The sequence below is a fragment of the Hydra vulgaris genome, chromosome 12 (genome assembly GCF_038396675.1).
Source record: "Hydra vulgaris chromosome 12, alternate assembly HydraT2T_AEP".
Lineage (NCBI taxonomy): Eukaryota > Metazoa > Cnidaria > Hydrozoa > Anthoathecata > Hydridae > Hydra > Hydra vulgaris.
In genome coordinates, this window is record NC_088931.1 from 54891116 (window position 1) to 54912748 (window position 21633).

Sequence of the window (21633 nt, forward strand, 5' to 3'; positions counted from 1 at the left end):
ATTTATTACATTCAAATTGTTTCTTTACTCGCGCTGCTGGCATTTAGTTTCAGAATTATATGCCGGCACTGCCGGCAATTACAGCTAGCTTTATTAAAACTATAATTTAGAGTATAATAAAAAAAACAATGCATAAATAAAGTTGATGTAAAAATAAATAAATAAAAGGTAATGATAGTATTATTATCTTATTGTCTGCAATGTAGACTCATCTAATTGCACGGAAAATTAACATTGTTTGAGAAAATTAATCAGTTTATTTTCTACGTTAATTAACGATTGTTATTTATTAGATTTTATTTAATTGCCATTTCTTCAATTTTACGCTTTACTGTAATATCACTTAATGGCAATGTTTTAAAGCGTTTGGTTTTTCTTGATGCACGACTGTGATGATAAATTATTTTATTAAAGCTGTTTTTAATTTTTCTCCAATGTTATATCTTTTATCATTTTTTGCACTTAAATGCGATAAAAGAAAAGTAATCTATCTTTGTTCGTTGCATTTTATTTTTTAAATAATGCAACAAATGTTGACCGATTTAAATTTTTTATGTAATTCTTGAAAATCTTCAATCTGTCTTTACCATTTAGATGTTTTGTAGACAGTTGTTCTAGCAATATGAATAATATGAACCCAATGTTAAAAAATATGTAGTTAGGCATCACTGTCTAATTTAATACATATTAACCACATTGGGTTTTCTTTATTTATGACACTTTCAATGAAATCCAACTTTAGTTATTTAGGTGAATAGCCACTTTAGAGCATTTTGTAAAGTTTTCTCAATTTTACTATAAAATGAAAGTCTAATCAAAGAGTTATGTTTTTTTTTTTTTTTTGTTCTTTATTACAATATTTATGATACAGATACAAAAAATATAAAAAAAGAAAAGTTAACAAGTCCAGATATCGTTAAGAAATAAAGAATAAAAATAAATATAAAGAACGCGGATACTCAAAGAAGACCATCAGGTCTTGTCTCAGAGAAACCGCCATTAAAGAAATTATAACGTTTTTTTTGTTTATTTGTTTTATTTAATGGATTTACCTTTTGTTAGGGTGTTTACGGCTTGCATCAATCAAGCTACTGTGTCTTCCGAACAGCTGACTCATGCAAACAATAATGTCCATAATTTTCTGAATAAATCTCTTGCGCACACTGAATCTAATTTGTCAAAAATAATCACTAAATCTTATTATATTATTCACAATCTATATTATTCACTATATATCACTGAATGTGATCAATATAATCTCATTTCCAGACTGAATTAATACATTTTCAGACTGTTCAAAAGGTTGTACAAAAGGACCTAGATAGCCATACGATGGTAATCGCTGTGTGTTAAACCAATTTTTGTTCAATTTCTTTTTATTCGGTACCGTTACATCCCCCAAAGAAGGTGATTTTACTATAAAATCACCTTCTTTGGGGGAGGGGGTTCCACCACTTCCCTTCCCCCACCGCCCACCCGTCCCACCCTCCCTTCCTCAAATCGCCTCTGATCGTTGTTCTCGTCAATACCGCAATTATATGAAAGCAACCATTTTTATTGTGTTTTTTTTTTGAAAAAAGTGTAAACATTTAAAATAGGAAGTATATTTCTATATCATAAAAATTCCTAACTAACCAAAAAATCCCTGCCACCCACCAGTAGGCGCTTAGGATCAGATTGACCATGAATGGTTAACGCGATCTTTTTAGGAATTTTTAATGTGATCAAAAGGCTAGTATTGATTTCCAATTTTAAGGGTTTGTAAATTTTTGGGTATCAAAAAAATTCTTGAAAATGAAAAAAATAGTTGTTGATGTAATGAAAAAAACTTCTTTAATGAATAATTCATTTGAAAACAAAATCACAAAAATTTTTGTAAATATTGTCACTAGGGTTGTTGCAGATAAGTAAATTTCAAAAAATTTAGATCAAGTTTATAAGATGGGAAACAATAACTTGTTAAATTCATAAAGGATAATCTTAAAAAATCTTTACTCTTTGAGAACATTCTCGCCTAAGTTGGCATCTTTCGATGGCTCTTCACTAAAAACAAAGTCAATTATTATGAGTGTAATTAAAAATAAACGTATGAGTTTTGTATTATTAAATTGTTGCTGTATAACTTCCAAAACAACGCATTAGTTTAAGACGTCTTGGCTATATTGCAAAGTCTAGAACTTATACCCAAAAAATTTTGGGAAACTTAGACAATGTTAATAGATTTAGCTGCTACGTATTATTCAAATAGAGTTGTTTTGGTAACGTACAGTTTATTAACATCAGTTTTATACACGTTGAACATCAAAACGAGCTGAACCTGGCGATCAGAATATTACTATCTTTGGACCTTATTAAAGAGTATTGAAAAAAGTTTATGAATTTTGGGCAGCAATAAAGAGGAATCGGTTAATTTTCTTTTAGAAGAACAGAAAAGTCATGCAATGAATGATCTAGATTTATTGCTGCTTTAGCAACGAAAAGACGTTTGAAAATTTAGAATCTCGTCATGCTGAGAATAAATGGTAGTATCATAAGCGAACAATGCCACTTTAGTTGGGAGAATTTCGGGAAATCATTGATGTAAATTAAAAAGAGTATATGGCCAAGAAAAGCCCCTTGAAGAACCCCTGAAGTTACAAGATATGAAGAAGAGTGCTGTACATTAAGGACAACTTCTATACTACGATTGGTAAGGAAGAATTTAATAATCTTAAAGATGTTACCTGATACACAGTAAGAAGAAAGCTTATGGAGAAGACCAGAATACCAAATTTTACAAAAAGCTTTAGAAATGCCGAGAGCGATAGCCTTAGCCTCTTCTCATTTATCTAATGAACGGTAAAACCTATCAGTTAATACTGATCCAAATATGACCCAAATCAGCAGTAGAACAAGAAAATCAAGATCCATATTGATGATCAGAAAGTAAGTTTTTAAATTCAAGATGAGAGATTAAGTGTTTGTTAATTTAAGTTTCAAAAACCTTTCCTTATTGTAGTAAGAAGACTAATGGGACGAGAGTTAGATGAGTAAAATAGAGTATTCTACTTGTCGACTATATCAGATAGAACGCGACTAGTGGAATTAAGAGATGATAACGATGAGAAGTTTATAGCAAACAAATTAACTTTGTTTTTAGGCGAGATGACAAAAGCTGAACCATACAAGAGAGAGGAAGTAACAGATTTGCTCTTGTTATAGATACTGTTAAAGATTCTCCAGAAGTCACGATAGCCTGTTTTTTGATATTAAATACGAAGTTTCGTGATCTAAAAATAGCGGGCTTTGGCGTTAGACAAAACCTTTTTTATGATGGCTTCTAGTAGTAGTAAACAGACGTCTGTTTTTCGGACAATTATTATGCTGATAGATATGCAATTGATTAACAATTGGAAATTGCAACAGCACAATGAGAGAAAAACCATAGCGAAGAGTGAGGTTTGATTTGGAATCGTCGAGAGGGAATAAAGGATTTTATGCTAGCCTGAATCCAAGACGTTACATAAGAATCACATTTTTCAGCACGAAAAAAAAAGATTTCTACCCAAGGATCATCACGTAGAAAATCACAGAAAGAGTCCCAGTCAGCTTTAAGGTAGTTGTAAGAGGTACAATGATCAGAGGATTCTGATAAATGAATGATGTAACAGTTTTAGAGAGATCAAACCATGATCAGAAGCACCTAAAGATAAATTTGGAGAGACTGAGCACTGACTAGGATCAGAAACAAGACATATGTTGAGTAGAGAAGGTCAATGATTCGGATTGTCTGAAAAGCGAGTTGAAAAGTTGACTATTTGTGTTAGAGATTGAAAAAAGCAAAAACTTTGGGGCTTCACGTTTGCAGAGTCACTAACACTAGAGCCAAGTTATTTAGTGTGATGAGCATTAAAGTCACCAACAATAACGATATTAGCCAAAGGGTAAAGAGAGAGGGCTTGGTCAATTTGATAACTTGATCAGAAATAACATTGAAAAAATGCAGTCTTGAGATGAAGAAGAGCAATATAGAACAAATAGAAAGGCAATAGAGTGAAGTGGTGCTAAACGAAAGTACTTAAAAAAATAGTTTGTGTATTCAAACCTAGTTTCCCGAAAAATGGGCGAATTCTTACGAATGTAAATGCTCAGGCCAACCATATGACTATTGGAGTCTTTACGAATTAAAGGAAAATAACCATCAACACTAAGATCACAAGATGAGATAGCTGAACTCAAATTAGTCTCACTAAGAGCAAGTAGGTCTGGTGAACTTTGCAAGAGATAGGACTCAACAGAAAAAAAGTTACTTTGAAGACCTCAAATATTAGCGAATGAAAGATTTAGAGAACTTGGTGATGACGATAGTTTTTTGTTTTATAGTTTTTGGTACTTTAGTAATTTTTAAATTTTTCAGGGAACTTTACTCAAAACATAAATGTTACTCAGTATACTATTTAATAGTCCAAGCAATTGCCTTATTACTAATAATAAACCCTAAGCTGTAATAAAGGGCTCTAAATTTGGTCTCGACAATGCATACAAAAAGTACAAACAGGGACACCATCCATGCGCAACATGGCACTGTAAGTACTCTAATATTTCACATTTGTTGATAGAATCAGCATCTCTGAGAGCTACCTCAGAGTTCGGGAAACCTGACTACCTGCCGGCCTCAAAACCATAAACCGAGTTTTAGAGCTGTACCCTCATTAGGAGAAAATAAAATGAGTTACCTAGTCATAAAAACAGAGACACCAAAACAAAACCAATGCATTGTGTCAAGGTCAGCAAAACCAATGCATTGAGTCAAGGTCATCCAGCATTCAACATTCTAAACTGAAAACAATGTATTATAAATACGCCAGCCTAATAGATGAAGATGGGGTGCGAGGCTGGTCAACAGATATAATCTGTTCACCCCTGAAGTCTTTGCCTAGAAGGCCGTTTAAGAGACTGTAGCTGGATGCGTTGAACATCTCCCCAAGATGAGTATTTTTTTGGAGACACCATCTCTAGCTTTTACTTAATCAAGAGCCCCAAGACAGGGGGTGTTATAAGTCCGAATTTGCTTTTCCTAGCCTTTGCCTAAAAAAGCGCATTCTCCAAGGCAGCAGGACATGAAGTAGGTTGTACTGGATTATATGTTACCAGTAGCAGAATAACCTGACCTGACAGACAAAAGTATCTTATGCTAGGCTTAAAAATTTTAAAAATAATCATCATTTTATAAAAAAATAAAGAAAAATTTTTTAGATTATATTGTTTAGAAAATGAAAAATCAGCGGACCACTGTAGTTTTGCTCAAAGGTTACTTAGTGGATCAATGGTGGCAGCCGCCAAAAGTGGCTAGCCGATTACTAACCACTATTAATTTGTTGCTAAGTTATTGGCTTATCATTTGCAACGGTTGTAACTAATGGTCCACTAAGTAACCGTGAGCGAACCGCTAAAAAATGCTTATATAGGTCCACTGCAAATCCACAATGACATTTTTTGACTGTTTTTTAGTAATCAATTAAAGTCTCATGAAATTATTTGACTGTGTTTCATTAATCAATTAAATAATTTATGATAAAAAGTAATAATACATTCAACACAAACGGGTAAAGTAAAAAAAAATCCAAAAACAAATAAACAATAAATATTTTTATTCAATAAAATTTATTTTAATGATTGAAAATAACTTAAAAATAAATAATTAAAATTTAGACTAAAAATTATAGAAAATTATTCGTTATCTGTAAACAAAGTATTGGGATTTATTTGCCACTTTTTATAGCATTTCATACAGCATAAATATCCAATCATATTGGCCATCAATTTTCCACCGGCACGACATCCATCGGTAGAAAGTTCTTGAGAAACTTGACACAAATCAAATGATTTTACGTAAGGAATATAGTTCGATATGCATGGTGAACCACACGGACAAAATTTAGCATTATTTAATTGGGTAGCAATTGATCGGGGTATTAAATCAGTACAAAATCCAACCCTTAAACAACAACGCCAACAAAATAACAATAGAAATGGCGAACAATAAAAAAAAAAAAAACAAACAATAGAAACGAAAAAAACAAACAACAGAAACGAAAAAAACAAAAAATAGAAACGAAAAAAACAAACAATAGAAAAAATCGAAAAAAAAACACAAAAAAAACAATAGAAACAGCAAACAATTGAACAAAATAACAATAGAAATAGAAATAAAACTTTTTTTTATAATAGAGTAAAAATTAAACATGGTAATTACTAGACAAACTATATAATTATAATTGCGAGTAAATCAGGTTTGTAATAAAGAAATATGGGTTACTTGAACTTTGATACCTGAAATTTGTCTTAATCAATTAATTGAAAAATTAACAAAATAAATGAATCTGTTAGTTGGATAAAAACGTCACTAAACTGTCAAAACATTAAAAATGAACATAATTTAATGCTTTTTGAATAGACTTAACTTGAAACTGATTCAACTTGTTTCTTCACGCAGCGACCTTGTTCGTCAAGGTTCGTATTTCGGAGTTAAAAAGTTGAGAGAGAGTTGTAACCACAATAAAGTAGCCTCCTTGACTATAGCGGTCTTCTCGGTCTTAGGGAGACGAATAACAAAAAAACAAAAACAAAAAAACAAAAAAAAAACAGGTAATTTTATAGATTTTGAAAAAATGTTAATTATTTGTCTATACAAGTACTTGAAATAAAAAACCATTTATTTTACCTGTTTTTAATAATACATCTTGCTGCTAACTCAAATAAACTATGAATAGATTCAAACGAATGGCAAATTGAAGATGATGGGTTGTACAAATTACATAATGCATTGTCAAACTCAAAATGAATCAATCTCAAACGTTGAAAAGTCCATGGAATTGTGTTCAAAAGATTTCCACTCGTATACAGGTACTTTAAATTTTTTAACAAACCAAAATTACCTGGAAGATATTCTATTTCGTTTTTCGCTAAATTTAATGTTACAAGCTCATTTAAAACAGAAAGTCTACTTGGTAAATATTTTATCTTATTGCTAGAAATATCAAGAAACTTTAAACTTTTCGTAAAACTGACAGCAAGCAAACTCATTGGAAATTCTGTAAAAAGATTGTTAGACAGACATATATAATTTAAACTTGTTAACATATCCATTGACACAGGTAGACTATTCAAACAGTTAGAACTGAGGTCTAGTCTTTTTAAATTTACTAATTTCAAAATTCTTATGTCAAATTTCTTTAAAAAACAATTGTTAACTTCTAACTTTTCTAAAAGAATAGGAAACGAAGTTTTTATTGGATAAGATGACTTCTCATGAATTGATAAAGACGTCTTTGGCTTTTCAAGATCACAGTGTTTTGGTAGCAACACATTATCTAAATCAACTTGAGAAGATACATCTTTGTCATGTAAAGCAAGATGCAAGACTAACAAAAACTTTTTGAGATCAACAGCTGCACCCTAAAAAATTTTATTATAATAACAAAATACCATAAAGCTGTTTTATTTTTAGTGATAACAGTTTACAATACTAAAAAAAAAAAAATTTAAATTATAATTATAAAATAAAACCATTAAGATAAACAATTTAGATTCTAATTTAAAGTTTGATAACTTTTTTTTTCCTTATAAATATTAATTTAAATCAATTTTTTTTATAAAGATTAAAAAAGTTCAAACCTTTGATATAACTATGTCATGTGTTGGCTCCTTCATACTTATTGTACACTTTCCTTCATCAATAAATCGCCGATGTACTTGTAAAATGTTGTTTTTTACCTAAATAAAAGAACCTAAAGTTTTCATGACAAACCTCTTTTATTCAAAAACAAATATTCTTAATATGTATTGACTTAGTATATTTTATATTTTTCGCTTCCAATGTATGATGAACCTCTATATCTTTTCAAATTTATATACAAAAAAACCTAAAAACAAGAAATAAGAACTGATAATCTTACTCATCAATATTATTAGCATACAAGATCTCAGATATCATATCACGGAGCTTTCCTTTAAAAGCAAATAGTTTAAAAAGTTCTGGTTTTAAATTTTCTCACTTTTAAAAATAAACTGAAAAAGTTTATTTTCACAATAGATAATATATTTGAGTAAGGTATGTGGATTGAAGTTTTTAAATTGATCAAATACTAGATGGTTATAAATCATTAGCAAGAGCTTTAATTAAGTATTTTAATGATGAAAAAATGATTAAAATCAAACAATTCTACCAAAAGTTATAACGTTTTAAGTAACAAATTTCTTATATATGGGCATGTTGAAGAAACTGAGGTCAAAATTTAGTTTTTATATTCAAATTGTTATAACTTCTTCTGGCTTCTCACCACCAGCTGTTACTTGGGGATAGAGGGGGTGCTTAACCGTAAAAAATGCATATTTTTTCATAAAAAAGTGTTTTTTAACAAAAAAAAAATTCATACAATAATACTAAAATTTTATTCCAGACCACAAATAAATATGAGAGTTTGAGAAAATATTTTAGAGTTGCAGGCGGATGTGGTGGTGATGGTTTAACAAAGAGGAAACCCTTTTTCAAAAATGTTTAATTCTTATAAAAAGATTGTTTTTAAAATAAGTGAAATTATAATACAATTTACAATGCATACAATAAAACTTCTATTTTACAATATAAAAGTATTAGAGCATTATACATTATAATAGGGCGTGTATCAGCCCCCCCCCCCCAACTTAAAAAATAGAAAAAAATTAAATAAAAATATCTTAATTACTTATGAAAAGTTGCAAAAAATATATTCTAGACCACAAACAAATATGAGAGGTGCATTTTGAAAATGGATTTCAGAGTAGGATGCAGTGATAATTTTAAATCAGAAGTTAAATTAATGTGGTAGTGGTGTAGTGGTAGAATGGTTGCTTCATAACCAAGAGTTTCCGAGTTGGATCCCCACCACGTCCCTGGTAGTACCGTGCTCAACTTGTACCGCCGCGCAGCAGCCTTGTTTGTCAACGTTCGTGTTTCAGAGTTCTAGAGTTGAAAGAGGGTTATAACCACAATTAAGTAGCCTCCTCGTCTGTAGTGGCTATCTGGGGAGGTGAACTTAAAAAAAAAAAAAAAAAAAAAGAAAAAAAAAAAAAAAGTTAGGATACAATTTAAAATAAGTTCAATCAAAATTATGCTTTACATGTAGTAGTGATGTACATTAACTTAGGAGAGTGTGTCCCTCTTCCCCTTCCCTCCTAACCTCTTCTAACCTCAAAAAAATAGAAAATAAAAATTCTAACTCCAAAAAAGTTTTAAAACAAAAAACTCAATTACTAAATGAAAAGCTTCCAAAACAGAACTTGAGTTTGATTTTTGATTAAGATCAGGTTTTATTTATCGATATTTTTTTTTGCTTTATACCATTAATAGCAGATATCCTGCCCACAAACTCTACTTGACATTATGTCATCTAAATCATCAAATTACTTGGTAGACAATTTATTATCAATTTTGTTAAAAGATAGTACAAGCACTCTTGTTCAAACTTTCTTTTTCCTTATTCATCTATTTATTGGTAATTGCATAACTGCCTTTTTAAAATCTTTGCTTAAGTATTAGCATGTATTAGTCAATTATTTTTTTTTTAACTGTTTGACCACAAGTCTACATTTTCTTTAGATACATGATTTTAAATATCAAGATAATCCAAAGTTCTACAATTTTTTTCTTAATTTGCACAAAATATAACAACTTATTGCATTAGATAATCTTCCTTAGGCATTGCTAAACATTCCTATTAACTCTTTGCTATCTATATTGTAAACCATGCACTTGCTGTATTTTTCTTAAGAGTCTTGGTAATTGAAAACAAAAAATATTTCTTGTATTGACAATTTAAGACAACTTTCACTGCAATAAGACATGAAGAAATCATGTTAATAAGCTAGCCATCAATAGAGCATAAACTTGTTATTGATTTTGAAATTATTATGTTAATTAAGGTCTCCTAAAAAATCTGACATTCTGCAAAACAGTGCAGTTATATTTATAAGCTTGAACTGTTTGCAAAATGTATTTTACTATCGTGGAACTTTTATTTAAATAATAAAAATCGATCAAATTTATAAAATGTTCGTTTGAATTATAAACAAGGTAATTATAAACAAATTGACAAATATTTTTCACAAATTGAATGGGAAAAAGTTTTCAATGAGCATAATATTTAAATATCTTATAAAAGATTTTTGGATTGTTATAAATCTGCATGTAATAAATATATATCAGTCATTAGCACAAGTCTATATAAACAAAATTTAAAATGGCTACCTAATGAGGTCAAATCACTTATTAAGATTAAAAATATTTTATGGAAGCTTAATAGAAATTCTTGTTGAAAATTTGAACCACAAATGTAACAGTATAAGTTATCTAAGAAAGAAGTTAAAAAACAAATAATGTTATCAAAGAGGAAATATGAAATACAACTAATAAAAAACTTTAGGTATAAGCCAAAACAATTCTACTCGTATGTTAAACATCAACAATCAGTTCATGGTTATATTAGAAAACTAAATAATCAAAATGGTGAGTCATTAACTAACGGGTTTAATATTGTCAATCAATTAAATAATCAATTTAAATCAGTATTTTTACAACAAGAAAACAATGAAATACCAAACTTTCCTATTCGAACATAAAGATTGTCCAATATCAACTTTTATTGCATCAAACATATACCAACAATTATTAAAACTAGATCCCTACAAGAGTATTGGTGTAGATAATGTGCATGGATATGAATTAAAACAATACGCATCCAGTTTTTCAAAACTGTTAAGAATTCTGTTTAATATATTGTTCAATAATTCTAAACTGCCTGATATTTGGAAAGCTTCAAATGTAACCCCATTATTTAAGAAGGGTAGTAGATTGATTGCAGAAAATTATAGACCTGTATCTTTAATCTCTATTGTATGTAAGGTCATGGAACCCATTATAAAGGACTGCATACTTAACTTTTTAGATAATGAAAAGTTATTGAATCAGAATCAACATGGTTTTTTGAAACAATAAATAAACCATGTGTCACCAATTTAGTAGAATCTATGGACTTGATAACATATTATTTATCCCATAAATTTGTCTGTGGATATTATTTTTTTAGATTTCGCTAAGACCTTCGACTCAGTACCACATCACAGATTATTGTTAAAATTATCAGCTTATGGTATAAAAGGCAAATTATTGACATGGATTGCAGATTTTTTACATTCACGTAAACAACAAGTTCTTATGGGTGATTTTATATCAATTTGGGTGATGGTCTTGAGCGGTGTTCCACAAGGTTCCGTGCTTGGCCAATTTTATTTATCATTTTCATCAATGATTTGAATGAAATCATCTCAAAAAATTCAAAATTTTGTGCTGATGACTCAAAGATAATAGCTGAAGTAAATAATTTGACACAATGTTTATCATTACAAGGCGATATTAATAACGTTTTAAGGTGGTGTAAAGACTGGTTAATCAAATTAAACGTCAACAAATGTAAAGTAATGCACATTGGCAAACAGAATTTAATATACAACTAAAGTATAAATAAAGTAGTTGAAACACAACTAGTCTTAGAATCGTCGAATGAAGAAAGAGATTTAGCAATCACAATAAGATCAGATTTGAAATGCAATTGTTAAACGCATTTGTTAAAACGCAATTGTTAAACGCATGAAATAAAACAAATTGGTCTGATAAAAAGAACATTTAGCATAATAAATATACAAATGATAGAAATTTTGTTTAAATCATATATACAACTACATTTAGAATATCCAAGTGTAATATGGTATCCCTATCTGACAGGAGATATAGAAAGGTTGGAAAGAATTCAATGCAAATTAACAAAAATCCCTTCAGAATTAAATAATTTATCATACGAAGAACACCTTAGATATTTGAATTTAACCAGTTTGGATATATTAGAGACTTACTCCAAATGTATATAATTGTTCATGGGTATGTACATACACGTAGGTTTGGGCATAAATTGAATATTGAACTAATAAAAAATTGTCCAGCAAGATTTAATTTTTTTATAATTTTGGAATACCTTAAAAACCAAAGATACTAATGAAATATCATCAAACTCATTTAAGGCTATTTTATCGTCCAGATATGATTACTAACGTTTACATTCACAATGGTATTGTAGCCAGCAACGTTAACAATTAAATGCTTGTTCGGTGTTTTGTGGTTGTCCTACTAAAGAAATGGCTTTATTTGTATGGTTATGTTTATAGTAACGGCTGCAAAAAAACATACAGTTGAGTTTTAATGTAATTTAAAATCATTCTGAACTCATTAGAAACTTAATAGAATTGTGCAAATAGTAAAAGTTACAAAAAAAGGTGCTTTAATAAAAAAAAACAACTGAAATATATTCTAATTTGGCAAAATATTGCCAACCTTTTATTCTTAATTCCGATTGCTGCATATATTATTTACAACATTATACCAATAAATATTGTTATAACTACAAAAACATTTTAAACTGTAAAATATGTAAAATATATGCTGCTCATTTTATATAAAACCAATATAAACACAACTACATAAAACAATTTACAATACCATATCTTATTCAAAAAAATCCAAAATAATTACTAACAACTTACTAATACCAATACCTGTCAATTAGTTTGTAAATGTTTTGGCATAGTAATTAACTAAGAGAAAAACTTATTGATATAATCCTGTGGTCTTTTAAATTCTTAGCAGCAAAATCAGCAAATCAGTAACTTATTTCGCAAGCAAAAGATCAGAACCATTTTTGAATAAATATTCAACAATGGGAGCAAGAGTATCAAATAGTTCTATAATCTTCTCTGGCTCGTTGTAACTTATACATGTTGCTTTAACTTTTTAGCAAATTTCATAAAAACTTTGTCGTTTTTCCATAATAACAAAATTAATGGGGTTAAGGATTATCATCATTTATGATAGGGAACATTAGTAAAGCATAGCTAACCAAAAAAAGAAAAAAGAGTAACTGAGACTTAACTTTGGTTTTTTGACATGCAATATGTCTATTGACCAACTGATTCTTTTTTAAATTTGTATTTAAATTTAAATTTGAATTTAACGAACATTTATTAAAATTATTTAACTATGAAAAGTATATCTGCTAAAGTTTTAAGTACACTAGGATAAGTGTTTACATTAGCATAAGTGAGAACTCGAGTAAGTGCAAGCATGTTATAGAAAGTTGCCTAAATGCAAACCTGTATAAACAAAAACAAGCATAAACGTGAGTCAGTGAAAGTGTAGAGCTATTGCAACAACATAAGAAAACTGTTGCAGAAACTTATTGAAACTGTTACCGAAAAAGCAATATTGCGTATTGTTGTAAATAAAACATTTTCATAAAAATAATTTAAAAAAATCACAACTTTAATATTGATCAGATCCCTAAAAATAACCCGATTTTCAGGCCATTTAAATATATATTTGAAGGGCTTATTGTGAAACAATGACGAGCCACAAAAACAAATATTTGAGAAAAATGACTTTTAAGTTTTATTTAAATCTATAAAATCAGTGCTTACCTATTATTCTCTCAAATTTATACATCATAAAAATACTAATGGATATTATATATTGGACAAAATAAATAAATAAAAATTGCATACACTATTTATGATTATAAAAATGATAATAATTCATTTTTGAAAAAGTGTGGCTGGTCATTGTTTAACAATAAGCCCTTCATATATATATAACATTTATACTGCTTTTTTGATGCAGAATTAAAAAAACAAGTTCTTATTAAGAATCCTATTTTATTTATAATACTGATATAAGAACGGAACATGCTTCAAAGTTCAGAAAACAGTTTTGAAATACCCTTAAACCTAAAAACACCCTAAAATAAAATATAATTTTATATAAATTTAAGATTGAATATCTCAAAACATATTTATGTAAAAATTTATTCAGTTTAATACTTAAGGTTATATATAACCTTAAATGGCGCAAAAATCTGAAAATTACAATAAAAACATAAAACTATAATTTCAAAACTATACAGTATATATGCAGTAACAAAACTAAATGCAGTAAATACAAAACTATACAGTATAGTTTTGAAATTATACTTTTATATGTTTTTATTGTAATTTTCAATTAAGTATTAAAGTAGTATTAAATACTTTTTGACTTAATTGATGTTAGTTAAGTCCTAGAACTTTTTACAAATCTAGTTCTTCCACATTGATTTCAGTTGATTTTAACTTAATGCCAATCCACAATTTATCATGGTTAAAATACTTCTTAATGATGTTTAAGTTTGGGCCTGTACTCTACCTCTTTGTTCTAACAGTATTTTCACTATGTCCTATAAAATGATGAAAACCAGTAAAGGTAGACTAGACCAGTTTTTAGACCATTGCATTGTTCTTGTTCTTTTTTATTATATATGATGCTGTTGAAGATTTTCCAAAAGTCTCTAGAGCCTAACATCTGAGATAAGACACAAGATTTAGTAAAAAGTAAACAATGGAACTTAACATTAGACAGCACCTTTTTACATTGACTTTTTGCAATATTAAACAGGCATTTGTTCTCAAGAGAGTTGTTCTCTTTAAAAAGATGAAAAAAATGATAACAATTAGATATTTCAGCTGCACAAGAAGGTGAAAACCATGGGGTAGAATGAGGCTCGACTTGGAACCGATAAGAAAGAATAAAAGCTTCTATACTACCCTGGATTCAAGCACTATGTAAGAGGTGCATTTGATAATGGAGAGAGAAAGCCTGAAGACCATCACAAAGAAAAGCACAAAAAGAAAGCTTTAGGGTAGGAGTAAGTAGTGCAATGATAATCCGAAGAAAAAATTGAAGAAAAAATATAATTTTTTTCTTCTAGAAAAGTAAACCAACTTTAATACTTAATCAAAAACTTATTTAGTATTTAAATACAAAAAGTTGTATAATAGAGAACTATGTTTTTATGATATTATAAGGAACTTGAAATATTAAAAATAAAAATAATAATAAAAGAAATTCAGACAAGGGTGTTTTGAGATATTTAACCCTAAAGTTGAATTATATAAATTACTTGTTTTCTTAATTTTTACATATATTACCTCGATATTTCAGCATTCTAAGTGCATATTTTGTGTTCTACAATTTTTTTGAAAACCAGTTTTGAAAAAACTTGTCAACATTAAAATTGTGATTTCACTAAAATAGTTCTATATTTTGCAACAAAATAAAATGCAATAGCAATTGTGAATCAAATAAATTAGCTCAGGGTCTAATTAGACTTACCTATAAATATGTCAATAATTTACATAGCAATATTGTAGAAACTTTTAAATGGGCTGATTTTTACAAGTACAAATACAACCCATTAGTGATATAACCACAGTTATTACTAATTGTCGCCATACAAGTTCAAAAAGATTTATTACAAGGCTGAAGTTCAAAAATCTTTATGCAGTTTGAGAGTTATCAACTCATAAAACAGCCTACTGATATGCAGTTATTACATTTTCAATATAATGTGATTTTTTCTTCTCTGCTTTTAAACTTAACAGACCTTTAATAGATTCTTGTTTTTAATAGTTTTTTGTCTTTTTTTATCATTCATTCAATAAAAAAACTTTAGATTTCTATTGATTTTGTTATTGGTTATACCGGTGACCAGCTTCAGTTAAATGAAATGGGGAAATATAGCTTCTTGTAAAACTAAACCCTTTGCAGCATTCCAGATAATTTAATGAATGGTGGGGTAGGGGATGCAAAAAATGTATGGGCAAAATTTTATCTTATTGTTATAAAATGCACAACAGTTTGTTAACTTCTTTTTTAGCTTCAAAAATATGTTTAATTGTGTTTAAAATGAGATATTTTTAAAACTGTAATTGTGTTTAAAGAGTTTAAAGTTGAAAACTATAAAAAAATTTTAACTTAATTTCTAATAAAATGTCTATTTAACCTAGTCCATTTAAACCTATAAAAAAAAGCAAGGAAAACTCTATCAGCACCAAATTAGGAAAATTGATTTTACAGTAGTTTTAAAGATCTTTTATTAAAGGTCAACTAAAAGATCAGTGTTGTTATTTGAGAGAGCTTTTGAATTTGTAGACTATGTTCATTATCGACAAAAAAGCATTACTTTTTGATTGCTTAATGCATTTAGCTGATCTTGAATCTGATCTCTTTCCTGTAAGAGCTTGGTACTTTGCATCGGATGGTAAATTTTAACCCACACAAAACTTAGTTATTTTACAATTATTGCAATAATGTTGATTTTTGTATATAATAAATAGCAACATTATTACTGAGTCCTTTACATTCATTCTTCTTGAATTATCTTTCCTGACCTCTCATGAAAACCATATATACAATGTATTATAAAGTTAGCATCTGTTAAAATTGCCTCTCTTTACCATACTTGATCTTTATCATTCTTACTCATGATTACATTTTCTACCTTTAAAAACGCATCAAAAATGTTGTTGGATCTGCTATAGCTGTTTTGGTTCAGCCTCTGTCCCATCATTATAAATTTGCACTTTTTTTTCTACAAATACTTTCATTTGCTTATCATTTGTTCCATCAAATAAAGATCAATTTTGCATCACCCGCTTTTCAGCATCACCCGGCATTCAGCTAAGTCACATACTTTTACTGTAACTATTCACGTTAAAAAAACTTTTATTGATCTAGTCTTTTCTGCACACATCAATGATTTAGAATTCTCTCCCATCCTTATGTTTTCCTGTCAATTTTCAGTTTATTAAGTCTTCTGTCAACTATATTCTTGCTCTTTAAATAATTTTCTTACTTCTTTTTCTTTGGCCACATTGCAGCCATTTTCTATATGTCTGATTTAGGTTGCTACAAATTGTTGCTTCACTACTATATATTCTATTAAATAGAATATAGCTCAAAATACCTCTTAGTGATATTCACTTTTTATTCTTTTCTACAAAAACTTCTAGAGTAATACCATATGAAACTTAGATAGCTGTGTGTTTATTATGTTTGTAAATGGCCTTATAATATTTTATTAAATATAACAACTTTTAACTATTAATGCTATTTGCACAATATTTTCAAGTGAATGTACTTACCAAGTATTTTGTTCCACTTTTATTTTTGGTTGTATGAAGTATAAAAAACATACTTGCATTTGATGACTTTCCTAAAGTAATAGTTGTGTGGCACTTTCTTGATTCAAGATGTGGAGCAAGTCTATTTACAATCACAACATCACACTTAATAAGCATATTCCTATTTTTACCTGAAATAAAATATAAGAATATTTAGTATTTAAAATATTAGAACATCAATTATTAAATAAACATTATTACCAAGTCAATAAAAATTTTAAGATATTGTTGTTATTTTTTTGATGATGTTGTTTTTGTTGTTCATGCAAACACTACTTTACTATTTTGTTTTAATGTATAAAATGGTTCTTGAAGTATTATTTGAGTTATTATTAAAAATACTATTTTTAGTATTATTATTTTATTCATTCAATAAGTTCAAGTAATCAGCCAAGTAGCAACATCGTAGTAAAAGTCTTAAACAGTTACAGAGATAACAGAGCATCGGCTATTACTTAAAAAAATAAACCCAAAATGAAATATTTAATAAACTTTTTTTTATGCAATACTGTGGACAAATTTTTTTGTAAAGCTATTATTTTATTATAACTTTCTTTGTTTTATAACTTTGATTCATGGCGATTTATTTATGTCATTAATAAAATAAAACTATTACTTAGTGTATCTATTTAAAAAAGAAAAATTCTAAAGATTAAACTATGAGATTAATCAATCTATTGTTACAGACGAATATAGTACCTGAAAAATGGAAAAAGGGTATTATATCTGTGGGTTATTATAGGCTAAAAAGCTATACAACCTATATAATATATATAAAAGTCTATTACATCTATTATATCTATTCCAAAAGTAAAGGCTTATTAAGATTTCAGCCCTAATAGCATGCTCATCTAAAAGAAGTTACTTAACTCATATACTTAACAATCTAAATACTTCGAAGTAAATAATCTACTTACTATTTATCTTATTTAAAACCAGTATGAATTCAGAAAAAGTAGCTTTACTGAACCAGTTTTCAAGCTATTCTCTCTAAATGGAGATCTTTGATCAACAATAATAGGTTTGTAACAATCATGTTAGAACTTAAGAGATCTTTTAAAACAGCTATATAAAAGCTTTTAATTAATAAATTAACAATATATAAAATGAAGGTAAAGTTCATAAATAGAAAATAAAAACTTGAGCATCTGAATGGTAAAACACAAATAGTCCAAATAGAAAGAAAATACATTAGATGAACTACTGTGTGGGTTCATCTAATGTATGTCTTACACAGGGCAGTATTTTCAGACCCTTACTTGTCATGAATGACATTGACAATGCAACATTATTTGTAGAGAATAATCTAAGCAGACAATACCTTAGTCTGTATAAACGGAGGAAGCTACAAAGAAACACTGACAAAAACAACTTAATAAAAGCTTTAAGCTCTTTATAGTAAGAGTAAAACAATGCAATAATTCCAAAACTATATAAAGATAACTAATAAAAAGCAAAAGTAAAACAAAACAATAAATCCACTTCACTATCAGTTTTGCGCATCTTGCTAGATAAATAAAATCTCAAATCCTTTAACTGCTACAAATGTATTAGCAGTTTTGCTACAAATGTATTAGCTTTTTTGTATCAATGATTAATGATGAATAACAAATAAATAATCAATGTTTTTTGTACCAATTGTACATTCAATAGTTAATGTTGAACACACAGGAGCCTGTATATCTTGTTTCAGGTGTAGACTTTGAATTAGAAAATTTACCATTAACTTCCTTTGAACTGACAATGTTTTTATCTGTAACTTTCTAAAAAATAAATTTCATGAGACTCTTTTCATAAAATTCAATCAAGAATACATTCTATTTGACCCATATAGTAATGAGCAGATTTTTTTGCATTAAATTTTACTGTAACAAAGTTCCTCAAACCAATGTTCAGCAAACCAGAAACCACACCCTTAATTGGATCCACAATAGGTGTATCGAACTTGCAATGAAAAATTAAATTATAGTTTCTATTAGAACAGCATAATGAATTAGTTTGTGAAACAATTCCTCTTTTTTCAAATTGAAATCCTGCACTAGGTTTTAGCTTTTCAATTTTTTCTCTTCCAGTCTTTTTTTTTTATTGAAAGTGTCTGTGAGTATTCTAGACATTCTTCTCTTTTTTCCATTGTTAGTTTGTTTACACCTTGTAGCTTTGGGATACAAACAAAAAATTTTAGGAGTTGTAACATACCCATCACACTACAAACATGGGCTACAAAGACAATCATAAATTCCATGTGGATATATGATTCTCTAGTAAAATAATATAGGACTAATATTTGTATAAATACTGAGTCTGGATATACGTCAAAACTTCAATAAAGCAAACTCTACTCATCTTACTAGAAGGGTCTATTAATCATAAGCTACCCACTGATGCACTATTTAAAAATTCCTTTTTAAAAACTAACTCAAGGAAATGTAAAAAATGGTGGGATTGTGTTTTATTTGCTTTAATTATGGCACAAAATTTAATCATTTCTTCTCATACAGCTTGATACAGCTTGTCTTACAATGCTTTGTGACAAAGCATTGTTGAAACATAAACAAAGTATCAAATGTTACACAACTTTTTGTTAATTATGACAAATTTGTTATAATTAACAAAAGGTTCTGATACATTCAACTCATTGAGTCTTGTTCCACATAAGATTTGTATTTTTAGGTTTGCATTAACTAAGACTCAACTATTGTCTTATACAGACGATTTTTGCACCTGTTCATAAGTAAGATCATATTGTATCTTAATACTTTTAATAAACATAAAAATTTAACTAGAAGTTTTTCTTGCTGAGTTGTAAATATTTTTCGTTTTGTGTTTTAAAACTAAATGCATACTCGTTTTCTTATTAATATCTTTTGATTTCGAGGAGCCGTTGTATTTCTTAAGTCTGTTATATAAAGTCATAACAGGTATGTTCAAGATTTTAGGCTAAAATAACTACTCTGATAAAATTTTTATCTTTCTCGGATAGAATTTTTATCTTTTGATAGCATGACAGTGCTAAAATTTAGCACTATTGTACTATCAAAAGATAGTACAATAGTGCTAAACAGAGATAGTGACTATCTTTGTTAGACTTCTTATATTTTATAACAATATTAATTGCAATACATAACTTATCTTCTGATAAGATGCATCCATTTTTTTTCTAATGTACTTGCGAACTATTTTTCTAAAATGAATTATTTAAATAACTACAGTTGTGTTTAAACATTTGAATTTCGGCGCGAAGTGTCACAAAATAATAAGTAAAAAATGAAGTTTAAAAATACATATTTTACCATACCGAATTGTACCAACTATACATGCAATCAACAGAACATATGTTTCCGTTAGCAATGTACCAATCCTTATCCTTTATTATAATAAATAGTGAGACTTAAAAAGGATGAGGATTAAAAGTACTTTACTTTAAAGTCTTTAAGCGTTTTAAAAATGTGACCTTATGAAATTTGTATTCCCTTCAAATTGAGGGGATTCAAACTTTAGATATTTGTAAATTTTGAACGCTAAGAGATTATTGTATGAAGTTATAAATTTATCGATTAATATAAATTTAGTTGAAAATAGTAAAAAAATATCTCATCAACTTATTGCTTTCGCGATTGAAGCAGTTGCGGCCAAAATTTTAGGGTTTTTTTTGTTCCCAGGTTCCAATCATCGCAATTTTTGTAAAGCATTCTTATTTCTTCCTTCCTACCAAGCAAATATTGTACAGCGGAATTTCAGTGGACCTAAATAGGCATTTTCAGCGGACCACAGTAGTTTTGCTCATCAGTTACTTAGTGGACTATTAGAGGCAGCTGCCAAAAGTGGCTGACCAATGACTAGCCACTATTAACACGTTGGAAAGTTATCGGCTTCCCATTTATAGCTGATGTCACTAATGGTCTACTAAGTAACCGATAACAAAAACTCCTATGAACCGCTAAAAAAAGCCAATATAGGTCCACTGCAAATCCACTAAAGCAATGTTCGCCTGGTTGTATATCTATATACACAAGTTAAATTTAATAAATTTAGAGTAAATCATGGACGGATGCAGTATATTTTGTTAATTGAGATGGCTTCTAAACATGGAGCAAACTCGACATTAGGGATGGCATTTTTATTTATTTTAATGCAAAAACACGAATTACTTTTTAGCGTAAATTACTTTACATAACTCATATAAAAATGTATAATTAACTTATATTTAAAAGTAATTCGTTTTTTTACATAAATTATATAACGAGTAAAACTTAATTACTTAAGTTTTTTGTTTTTTGTTTAAACATCTTCGCTTCCAACAAGGCTGCAAGCAACCACTAACTAGAGTTGGAAGTTACTGGGATAAAAAAAATGAAGATTGTAGAGCAAGATAACGATTGACAGACGACTTAAAGGATTGTAAATTATGTGAATCAGGAACGCAAGATGAAGTGAGCAAACTCCAAAGAACTAATGTTCGAGGAAAAAACTTGAGGAATAAGAGTTTTTGGAGCATTTAGGACACAGAAAAAGAATGAT

At 28.6% G+C, this 21633-nt stretch overlaps 1 protein-coding gene across 1 annotated transcript; it reads right to left on the bottom strand.

Annotated features, from left to right (window-relative positions):
• Positions 1 to 5613: 5613 nt before the first annotated feature.
• LOC101241726 (leucine-rich repeat protein 1) lies at positions 5614 to 20362 on the bottom strand. Its single transcript, XM_065813755.1, has 4 exons — positions 17077 to 20362; positions 7657 to 7755; positions 6704 to 7437; positions 5614 to 5977 (listed from the first exon to the last, which is right to left on the bottom strand). Exons 1-4 carry the CDS (start codon positions 17230 to 17232, stop codon positions 5710 to 5712), a joined length of 1257 nt encoding a protein of 418 aa, XP_065669827.1. The 5' UTR covers positions 17233 to 20362; the 3' UTR covers positions 5614 to 5709.
• Positions 20363 to 21633: the final 1271 nt, after the last annotated feature.

Coding starts and splice junctions, on each gene's coding strand:
- LOC101241726 (XM_065813755.1), bottom strand. CDS start 17,232: ATGCTTATTAAGTGTGATGTTGTGATTGTAAATAGACTTGCTCCACAT. Junction 7,756..17,076: donor AAAGTGGAACAAAATACTTG/GTAAGTACATTC, acceptor TCTTTTATTTAG/GTAAAAAACAACATTTTACA. Junction 5,978..6,703: donor AGATGTATTATTAAAAACAG/GTAAAATAAATG, acceptor TTGTTGTTTAAG/GGTTGGATTTTGTACTGATT.